The 11,494-nt window shown below is 43.8% G+C and overlaps 1 protein-coding gene across 1 annotated transcript; it reads left to right on the forward strand.

Moving 5' to 3' along the window:
* On the forward strand, positions 1 to 11,494 carry LOC122754489 (keratin, type I cuticular Ha8-like). The gene is made up of 7 exons (XM_044002992.1): positions 1 to 447; positions 3,704 to 3,786; positions 5,783 to 5,939; positions 7,867 to 8,028; positions 8,122 to 8,247; positions 10,269 to 10,489; positions 11,303 to 11,494. Exons 1-7 carry the CDS (start codon positions 1 to 3, stop codon positions 11,436 to 11,438), a joined length of 1,332 nt encoding a protein of 443 aa, XP_043858927.1. The 3' UTR covers positions 11,439 to 11,494.

The raw sequence follows: 11,494 nt of genomic DNA on the forward strand, positions 1-11,494 counted from the left end.
ATGGCTGCCGACATCTGTACAACATCTGGCTCTTCAGGCTCCATCAGGAGTGGAAGGCTTCTGGAACCTCAGGCTGCTTCCATGTGCTTTTCTGCAACTATGGCCCACAACAACCGAGTCCGTGTTGGAACCACCTCTCTGGGACGACCCAGCCTCTGTCTGCCCAACAGCTGCCGCTCAGCCTGCCCCTTACCCGGCACCCTCAACATTCCTGCCAACATTGGGAACTGCGGGAACTATGGTGAAGGCTTCTTGAATAGTCATGAGAAGGAGACCATGCAGTTCCTGAATGACCGTCTGGCCAACTACCTGGAGAAGGTGCGTCAGCTGGAGCAGGAGAATGCGGAGCTGGAGACCAAGATTCAAGAGTGGAGCAAGTGCCACCCTTCCTTTGTGTGCCCAGATTATCAGTCCTACTTCAGGACTATGGAGGAGTTCCAGCAGAAGGTACTATTTGGGGGATGCTTTTGGGCTTCAGGGTCTCAGGATATAGTATGAAAAAAATGTGGCTAAATAACACATTCATTTGTGGGAGGAGATTTCTTTTATTTTTGGTGAGGCAATTGGGGTTAAGTGACTTGCCCAGGGTCACACAGCTAGTAAGTGTCAAGTGTCTGAGGCCGGATTTGAACTTAGGTCCTCCTGAATTCAGAGCCAGTGCTCTATCCACTGCGCCACCTAGCTGCCCCTTGATTTATTTTGTTTTTTAACATAAAACAGAAAGAACCCATTTCCAGGGCTCTCCAGACTCTTAAGTCAGTTACAAATGAACCTTATATTTTGTAGTTTGCTTAAAGATTTTATGTCATGAAAGGAACATAAGACTTGACTCAAGAAATAGAAGTCAGTGGCCTGGAAATTGCAGACAAGTGGATTTCAGTTAGACTGAAGCACAGAACTTTTATTTTTATTTATTTATTTATTTGTTGTTGTTGTTGTTTTTTGGTGAGGCAATTGGGGTTAAGTGACTTGCCCAGAGTCACACAGCTAATAAGTGTCAAGGGTCTGAGGCTGGATTTGAACTCAGGTCCTCCTGACTCCAGGGCTGGTGCTCTATCCACTGTGCTACCTAGCTGCCCCAGGATGGGACTTTTAAAAGTGGAAGGCAGTGCTTCAGGAGGCATTATGTTCCTTATCACTAGAGGTATTCAGTTGGAAAATGAATGACCACTTGTTTGGTATTTTGTTTTGTTGCAAGGCAATGAGAGTTAAGTGACTTGCCCAGGGTCATACAGCTAGCATGAAGTATCTGAGGTCACATTTGAACTCAGGTCCTCCTGAATACAGTGCCAGTGCTTTATCCACTGTGCCACCTAGCTGCTCCTGTTAGGTATTTTGTTGAAGAGGTTTCTTCTTGGACAAAATGGTCTTTTGAAGTCTTCCCTAACCCTGGGATCCTGGGAACTTTAGAGGACTCATGGATGATGGTAATTCGTCTTCACTGACCTAGGGCATCTCCACAGGGTTCAGGTGCCATCAGCCCAGTTTCAGGAGGTTCTTTTGCTTACCCCTGGGGTAGAGGAAATAAGTATCTTCCAAATGGTCATCCCCTCCAAACTGGAGAGACCAAGAGCAGATTCTTGGTGAGCTTAGTGAATAAGAATGAGGAAGCTTTTTTACTTTAGGAGTGTAACCTGTCTCCTGATATTCCATCATAGTCTATTGCACCAGTAGTTTACTTTTGTTTTTTCCCAACCCATCCCATAAATTTTTCCTCGAATCCCCTCCACCATTTTTTATGATATAAAAGGAATTAACTATTGTCCCTATTTTTTCTTCCAACTCAGTCCAATCTAACAAATTATTAAATACCTTCTGTGTTGGACTCTGATGATACAAGCTAAAAAAAAGACCCCCCTTTTCTCAAGGAATTTACATTTTACTAGAGGGAAATAATAGGTAAGCAGATTTGCATTTATGATTTAAATTGAGGAAGGAGAAGGAGCATAGGATTAGAGATTTAGAGTAGGAAGTTTCCTTAGAAGCTTTGGTCTAACCCTAGGAATCTGAGGATGAAAGGTTAAGTGATTTCCTTAGGTTCACACAGCTAGTAAGCATCTGAAACAAGATTTGAACTCAGGTCTTCTTGATGCTAACTTTAGCATTTTATCCAGAATTCCACTTAGTTGCCAGTTGAGGAGATTAAGAAAGGTTTTTGATAATACATGGCATGTGACCTGGTGCATTAGGGAAAGTAGAGAATCTAAGAGGTAGAGGTAAGGAGGGAGTGCACTTTAGGTGGGTGGGACAGTTTATGCAAAAGCCTGGAGGTAGGAGATAGAATGTCAAGTTTGGGAAACAGAATATAGACTTTTCAGCTAGAAAGCAGATTATTTACAGGGGAACAATATGCAGCAAGCCTGGAAAGGTCATTTATAATCAAGTTGAGAAGTTTTTATTTTATCTCAGGGGCCAACTTTATTTGTCCTTCAATTTTGCTTTTCTCAGAAGCTCCATAGTGCATACAACATAGTCCTCAATACATGTCCTCAATATAATTCAACAAATATTGATTAAGTGCCTACAGTGGGCAATTTGCTGTGCTAGTTGCTAAGCACTTTATAATAATTATCTCATTTGATCCTCACAACAAGCCTGGGAGGTAGGTACTATTATTATCTTCATTTTATAGTTGAGGAATTTAAGGCAAACAGAGGTTAAGTGACTTGCCCAGGATCACACAACTGGTAAGTGTCTGAGGCTGGATTTAAACTCAAATCTTCCTGGGGAAGGGATAAGAAGAACACAGAAAATGGTAGGCACTTCACTTGGTCTGGGTGTGTAGGGTATGTGAAGGGTAGCAGTGTGAGATAAGTGTACATAGGTAAGCTATAACCTGATCACAGAGGGTCAAGAGAAGGGAATAAGAATTTACTAAGCACCTACTATGTGCCAGGCACTGTACAAAGCACTTTACAAATATTTGATCTTCACAACTCTCTGAGATAGGTGATATTATTACCCCTATTTTACAGTTGGGGAAACTGAGGCAGGCAGAGGTGAAGTGACTGGCACAGGGTCACACAGCTAGTAAGAGTATGGGGCTAGATTTGAGCTCAGTTCTTCTTGACCCCCAGCCCAATATTCCAGGTCCAGCACTGCATCACCTAGCTGGGGTCAGAAATGCCAGGCTAAGGTATGTTGTCTTGCTTGATAAAATGTAAGCTCATCCAGTGCAGAGACTGTTTATTTTTTGTCTTTGTAGTCCTATTTTGTAGCCTAGTGCTTGATGAATAGATAGTACTTGATAAATGTATGTTGGTTAACTGATTGGACTTTATTTGGTAGGTAATGGGGAGCCATGGAAGGTTTTTGAAGAGGGGAGGTTTTTTGAGGTTTGGAATTCAGTTGATCAACAAATATTTATTAATTGCTTATTATGTATCAGGCATTGTTGCTAGGTGCCAGCCATACAAATACAAAGAAAGTAGCAATTCCTATTTGCATTCTGATGAAGGAGTTGGTCAATCAACAAACACTGAATAAGTACTTACTATGTGCCAGGCAAGTATGCCAGGAAAAATGAGTCGAATTAAGATTGAGTTCAATTCATTGTTTGTGCAACTGAATTGAACTGACTATGGGAGAGATTATGCCATGGAACAGCACGTGAAAGTTAATGAAAGCATGAGCGCTTCATACGTAAGGCTTCAGGAGGTCTGGATACAATGCAAGACCAACCATGTAACCTCTACTTCTCCAGATCCTGTGTACCAAGTCCGAGAACACCAGGCTGGTGGTGCAGGTTGACAATGCCAAGCTGGCTGCTGATGACTTCAGAACCAAGTGAGTTGGGCTGCAAGAGGGTGAGGAGGAGAGGCAGAAAACTTCATTGTCCTTCTCTGGCTCCACTGGCCAGGAATGGAATTGACTCGTCTGAATCCAGAATTTACTACAGGAGAATAAGGAAGAAGCCAACCCAAAGGACTGAGAAATAGTCAGAGGCTGTCAGGCTGGAGGAATCTTGGAGACTGTTCACGGTCTCTCCCAATTTTACAGTAGAGGAAAGAGACACCCAGAGACTCTTTAATGACATAGAACTAGATAGCAAGAAGGACTCTGGTCTCTCATCTCTCAACTCTTCCCTCTACATCCAGGTTGCCTCCTTGAGTTGGCCAATGATTGAAAAAGCCACATTAATAACAACCAAGGTGACAGAAAGTACTTTCCCTACCTTTCAAATGTGGGACCCAGAAGGCTCTGGAGGAGACAATGAGATTGGTGACCTTGCCCAGGCTTTCCTCATTTAAATTCAATTCACTGCAAGTCATAACTTCACCTCCCTGATGCCATGGTCCTCTTCAAGAATGAAGGACAACAGCAATAGCAAGTTAAGTGCACACAGGTTGAACAATCTGACAATCATGGAGCGATTATGACAGGACTGGACAGAAAGCTAGAGTCAGGAGATCTGGGGTCTAGTTGTGGCTGAGCTACTGTCTTACAGCAACACCTTAGCAAGTCACTTAGTCTCTTAATACCTCAGTATCTCCTTCTGTAAAACGAGAGGGCTGGACTAGAGAATCTTTGAGTTTCCTTACAGTTCTGACATTCTCCCATTCCCTGACTTGGGTTTTGTATTGATCCTCTTGTATATCACAGGTAAATTTCTTTCCTAGAGCTAAAGGCAGTAATTTTCTTTTCAATGTGATGTAACAGAGTGTTGGATTAGGAACCAGAGGGCCTGGGTTTAAATACTGATTTTGTCACTTACATTTTGTGTGACTTTAGGAAAATAATTTAGCTTCTCTGGGACTCAGTTTCCTCATATGTAAAATGAGGGAGTCGATCTTTTGCTCTTGTTGTTCAGCTGTTTCAATCGTGTCCAACTCTGTATGACCCAATTTGGGGTTTTTCTTGGCAGAGATGCTGGAGTGGATTGCCATTTTCTTCTCCAGCTCATTTTACAGATAAAGAAACTGAGGCAAACAGGGTTAAGTGACTTTTCCATGGTCACACAGCTAGTAATTGTCAGAGACTGGTTTGAAATCATGAAGATGAGTCTTCCTGATTCCAAGCCCAGTTCTCTATCCACTGTGCCACTTAGCTGTCCGAGTTGATCTTAGGGACCTCTAAATTTACTTCTACTTCTAAATCCATGATCCTTATGATTTATGAGGTTGGGTTCTGATTCCCCCCAAAAATCATGGGACCTAGAAATGGAAGGGACCTTAGAAATCGTGTGGTCCAAATGAGGAGAGAACTGAAGCTCAAAGAGTTAAGCTCCTTGTCCTAGGTCATGTAGGTAGTGAGCTGGGAATAAGCTCTAATTTCTTTGTAAATATGATTGTTGCTTTTCCCTCTAAAGCAGGGATTCTTGGCATTTTGGGGGTCATGGACCCCTTTGGCAAGTCTAGTGGAGCCCAATACTACTCTACTTTGTTGCCTACATTCATAATGGAAGGAAATGCTACATTTCAGTTAGATGTTAGTGAAAAGAAATAATCTTTTTCCTATCCAAGTTGATGGAACTCCTGAAATCTATTAATGGACTTCTTGGGGAGTCTGTGGGCCCCAGGTTAAATCAAATCATCTCTCATCAGAGCCTGGGGGCTCTCTTGATCCATGTGAGTACTGAGGAATGCTGGGGGTCAGCCACTGGGGTAGCTCCTATACCTTGAAGGACATGTTGGTGACAAAGCTACAGAATAAGTAAAACCAAAAATAAGCCTAAATGGAGAAAACCCTTGAGGCTAAGACAAAAATGCTGACTTCCTAGAGCCATTTCTACCATTCTCTGACTATTCATACTGCGAACTCCTTTTTTCCACCCTCTTGATAGGTATGAGACAGAGCGGTCTCTCCGCCAGCTGGTGGAGGCTGATATCGGGAGCCTACGCAGGAACCTGGATGACCTCACTCTGGCTAAATGTGACCTGGAGGCCCAGCTGGAGTCTCTAAAAGAAGAACTGCTGAGCTTCAAGAAGAACCATGAGCAGGTAGGGGTATACAGCAAACAGAGGCCCTGAGCTGAGGCTATCTGAAGTTATCCATTCCATTGGGGGGGAAAATCAAAGCTTTCTTCCTTTCTTGAAGAAATTGCTGAAGGCCAAATAATAATTGTTAGCATATAAACCCTCAAGTGCCTTATATAGTGTCTTAAGGAATTATGCAAATAGTGCTTTAAGGTTTTCAAAGCACTTTACAAATGGGATCAAGTTTTATCCTCTCAATGCCATGGGAGAGGGGCAGCTAGGTGGCACAGTGGATAAAGCACTGCCCATGGATTCAGGAGGATCTGAGTTCAAATCCAGACTCAAACACTTGACACTTACTAGCTGTGTGACCCTGGGCAAGTCACTTAACTCTCATTGCCTTGCAAAACAAAAACAAGAAACCCCCAAACCCACACCCAATGCTATGGGAGATATTTGCTCCTTTAAATTACACTCTATAATCTACCCAGATCACATGAGATAATATTGGTAAAGCACTTAGCACAGTGCCTGGCACATAGCAAGTACTATATAAATGTTAGATATCATTAGCAGCAGCAACAGCCATTATCATTGACAGGAGGGGGCTGAGGGATGTGGGAGACTCTGCCTCAGAGCATACACTGAGACATATGCTGCTTGGACATAGACTCTGTAAAGGCTAAAATTCTAGCTAAACTATCTAAAATATCTAATGAGTGGTCGCCAAATTAATTATAAGCTTTAGCAAGAGTTAGGCTTTTAAGCATTTATTAAGGAGAATAAGAATTTGGTAAAGAGAGAGAGAAAGGCCTACATTCATCTATCTCTTAAAGGCAGAGCACATTTCTAGCTCCCTTCTCCACCGGAGTCCTCAGGAAAGAGAGCGAGTCAGAGTGCCAGGCTCCTCCTTCTTCCTCCCACTAGCAAATGTCACTTCCTGATGCTAAAGAAAAGACGCATGGTCTTGCCCTCAGAGACCTTCACCTCATGGTGGAGCTTTTCTACAATAAGTCTCCAGCCGGCAGCATCATTCCAATCGTTACAACTGCCTTGCAATGGTATCATTTCCCACCGGGCTTATGAATTCTCCCATGTAGAGAGCTTCCAGTGTGGACATTCTCTCAAGCCATAGACATCAGCAATTTCTCAGTAACTTAATAGTTAGAGAGAATTAGTTGCCCAGGGCACAGAGAAGTTAAGGAACTTGGCCATAGTCACACCGGCCAGTCTGAATTAGAGGTAGGACCTGAACTCAGGTCTTCCTGACATATCCCAAGGCCTCCCTTCTCTCCTCTATGCCATGTGGACTTTTAGTGACATCATTAATAAGTAATAATACCAAGCCCTTCTGTAACATTATAAAACCATTCTGGTTTTAGAAGGCATCCCATACTGGGATGATTGATCACTTGGGACACAATGGATTGGCCAATAAGGAGCTGAGCTGATGCTTCAGTTCTGGTAGTGTTACTTTGCTGGATTCTATCTGATTGCTGCCTCCTTGTCTTTGTCTATTCACTCCTTGTACATTAACTTTTCTTATGGAATAGTAAAGAGGCTGTTTCCTTTGGTGCCAAGTTTTGCCAGATGTAGTTAATGACATTGCTTGGGTTATGCCTGAAACTGGAAGTTGCTGTGCCTAATATGTCATGATGGGGTCTCCCGAGCAGTTCCTAACCAAATCATGGCATTGGATGGGAAACTTTTCTGTAGTCTGGGGTGGGAGGCAGCTGTAGAGCCCCTGAAGGAAGCCCATTGTTGGTGGCAACCTTGTTTGATAGCTTTTAAAATTCTCTGAGCAGGTTTTTCCTATCTTGGATGTTGGGCTAGGGCTCATCAGTCCCAGGGAGGTTTTCTGTCTTCCATGCTGCCCTCAGGAGGCAGGGGAGGCTGCTACAAAGAGAATGACCTGTCTGACACTGACCATTCTGCTCTTCTGCCTCTCCAGGAAGTCCACAACCTGCAGTGCCAGCTGGGAGACAAGCTCCACATTGAGCTGGACACCGCTCCACCTGTGGACCTCAACCGGGTGCTGGGTGAGATGAGGTGCCAGTATGAGGCCATGGTGGAGACCAACCGGAATGATGTGGAGCAATGGTTCATGGCTCAGGTGAGGGTGGTGGGGCTCAAGGTGGGGAAGTGGCTGTTGGCTTCCTGAGGTACTTGTAACTGACCCTGTCCTTGTGACTCCACTGTGTTTCAGTGCGAGTGCATCAGTCTCCAGGAGATGTCCTGCTCAGAAGAGCTACAGTGCTGCCAGTCGGAGATCCTGGAGCTAAAGCGCTCAGTGGATGCTCTGGAGGTTGAGTTGCAGGCTCAGCATAAACTGGTAGGTTTTTTCCTCTTTCTAACTCCTATATGGTCACTTCAATACATTTTCCCTGCCAGCTGTCTTGCACTGACTAATTCGCCAATTTAAAAACAGGTAAGCACTTTAAACCTCACATCCATCTCCTTTAGAATAATGTTCTCAAAAAATGTCTGTAGAATGTATCCAATTCAATCAGTTGTTAAGTAACAGGCACAATGTTAAACACAGAGGAAACAAAAAAGAAGCAAGAGACAGTGCTTGCCCTCAAGGGACTTTCGATCCAATGGAGAAAATCGTTGTTGTTCTGGAAGAAGACCATAAATGACATTGGGGCAATGTCATGACTTACATCAAATTGGATTTAAGTGAGGAAGGGCTGTGCAAGGTCACCAACCTCACTCTCTCCTCCACAGCCAGAGACAAGATATACATCAGGATGACAGGAGATGGCTCTGGATGTTTAAGGCAATGGGGGTTAAGTGACTTACCCAGGGTCACTCAGTTAGTAAGTGTCTGAGGTGAGATTTGAACTCAAGTGCTCTTAGACTCCAGGGCCAGTACTCTATTCACTTTACCATCTAGCTGCTCCAATGGAAGAGATCATAAGCAAAGGGATATATACCAACAAGCTATTTATTAAGTGCCTGCTAGGTGAAGGTACTTGTGCTAGGAACAGAGAAAAAAATGAAGAAATTAAGGAAATGGTATCTGCATTCAAGGAACTGTGTTCCTCTAGAATAATTGGCATATTTCAAGCAAGTTAAGGCTTGTAATGTACTTTGCATCCATTAGCTCATTTGATCAGCAGCTAGTTGGAGGCAGAGGATAGAGTGGTGAGCATGGAGTTAGGAAGTTGAATTCAAATCCCACCCCTGGATACCCCACTTAACCTCTCTGCCTCAGTTTCTTCAACTGTAAACTGGGATCACAATAGCACCTACCTCCCAGGGTTGTTGTGAGGATCAAATGAAATCATGTTTGTAAAGGACTTAGCACAAAGCCTGGCTTATAGCAGATGCTTAATTAACACTCGTTCCATTCCATTTCATCCTCTTGTCATATAGGTGTTACAATACCCATTTTATGGATGACAAAACTGAGATTGAGCAAGTAAAAGTGTCAGAGGCTAGAATGTAAACTTAGATCTTTCCTTCCTAAATCCAGCATTTCATGCACTTCCTCACTACACCATGCTGCCTCTAATGAATAAACATGCCTGCTTTGAAGTAATATTTATTGGCAGGGTGCTATGAAGCATTATCTTAAAAGTCTATGATGAAAGGCAAGTTCAGACACAGGGTTCTTCCAACTGAATTATAGAGGAGACATTTATAGAACACCTCCAGGTCTACAAAGCACTTTGCCCACATTATGTCATTTGGTCTTCATAACAAGCTGGAGAGAATCAGAAACCACATTGCTTCAGGGTTACCTTCATAAAACTAGAGATTTAGTTATAGAAGGGACTGCAGAAGCCATCCAAAACAGCTTCCTCATTTTGCAGATGAGGAAAATGAGGGCCTGTGGTTAAATGACTTGTCCAGGGTCAAACAGATGATTAAGTCGTGGAGGTAAAACTTGAACCCAGGTCTTCTGACTCCAAATGCATTGCCCTTTCCCCATGTACAAACACTGTTTCTTAATCCCCTATACCTTTGCTAATATTTGGGGATTGGATGGGGGTTACCACAGAAACAGAGTGTGGGAGTAGATGGCTTCTACTAATGACTTCCTTCTCCCTCTCTGTGGCTAAAACGTTGCCTGAGATTTTGGCTGAATCAGACTGCTTTTTTTTTTAATTGGAAATTCAGTGTGTGGTGTGGTGGATTGAGTCCTCAACTTGGAGTCAGGAAGAACTGAGTTCAAATCTTACTTTTTACATCTTGTGTATTAAGTCACTTAATGGATCTGAACTTTCCTCACCTGAGAAATGGGGAGAATCATGCTTCTAGTATCTATCTCATGGGAGTAAGGCGGGGATAAAGCGTATGAAGTGGCGTGTGAAAATTTTCACCTCTCATTGTTCCTTCTCATTTCAGAAAGAGTGTTTGGAAAACTCCTTGTGTGAATCTGAGGCCCGCTATAGCACCGAGCTGGCCCAGATGCAGTATCTGATCGGCAACGTGGAGGAACAGCTGGCTGAGATCCGGGCTGACCTGGAGCGGCAGAACCACGAGTATGAGGTGCTCCTGGACGCCAAAGCCCGGCTGGAGTGTGAGATCTCCACCTACCGAAACCTGCTGGAGAGTGAAGACTGCAAGTAAGTGTCCTACTGTGCAGAGAGTGGCCCTCTCAAAGCAATATTCACAAATGTGGGCATGTTTGTACCTTCCTTCCTTCCTTCCTTCCTTCCTTCCTTCCTTCCTTCCTTCCTTCCTTCCTTCCTTCCTTCCTTCCTTCCTTCCTTCCTTCCTTCCTTCCTTCCTTCCTTCCTTCCTTCCTCAGTCTCTCTTTGTCTCTTTTTGTCTATGTCTGCGTCTGTCTGTCTGCCTTTGTCCTTGCCTTTCTTTCTTTGTCTCTCTCTACCTCTCTATCTATCTCTGACTCTGTCTCTGTCTCTCTTCACATCACACTAGATTGGAAGTCAGGATGCTTGGGTTGTCTGTTTGGCTCTTCCACTATTTAGCCATAAGACTCTCTGTCTCTCTATGTTGGTGTCTGTCTCTGTTGCGTTCTCTCTCTCTCTCTCTCTCTCTCTCTCTCTCTCTCTCTCTCTCTCTCTCTCTCTCTCTCTCTCTCTCTCTCCCCCTCTCTCTCTCCCTGCCCCCCTCCCTCTTTCCCTGTCTGTCTGCCTGACAATGTTTCTCTTCACATTTTATTTCCCTACTCAGATTCCAGACTGGGTGTCAGGACATTTGGTTTCTAGGCTTGACTCTGCCATTCTTTATCTATAAGACCTGGGGCAAATCACTTCCCCATCTCTTTGTCTTAGTTTCCTCCTCTGTAAAATGAGGGGGTTGGATGAGCTGTTCTCTAAAGTCTCTTCCAGCCCTGAAGTTCTAGGATTTCTAAATGTTTTAACTTTCCATTTGTTTCACAACTAAATGTCTAAAACCACTTCTTCTCCCTACAGGCTTCCCTGCAACCCATGTGCTAACCCTGTATCCTGTGTCCCTTGTCCACCTCCTGCTGCCTGCACACCCTGTAAGCCTTGCCTTCCCAGTGCCCCACGACCTATCTGTGGTCCCTGCTCATCATCTCGATGCTGAAGTTCTGACCAGCCTAACACACTGCCCTATGGAAGAATCTTCATCTCCTGAGATAT

Source organism: Dromiciops gliroides, chromosome 4, assembly GCF_019393635.1.
Source record: "Dromiciops gliroides isolate mDroGli1 chromosome 4, mDroGli1.pri, whole genome shotgun sequence".
Lineage (NCBI taxonomy): Eukaryota > Metazoa > Chordata > Mammalia > Microbiotheria > Microbiotheriidae > Dromiciops > Dromiciops gliroides.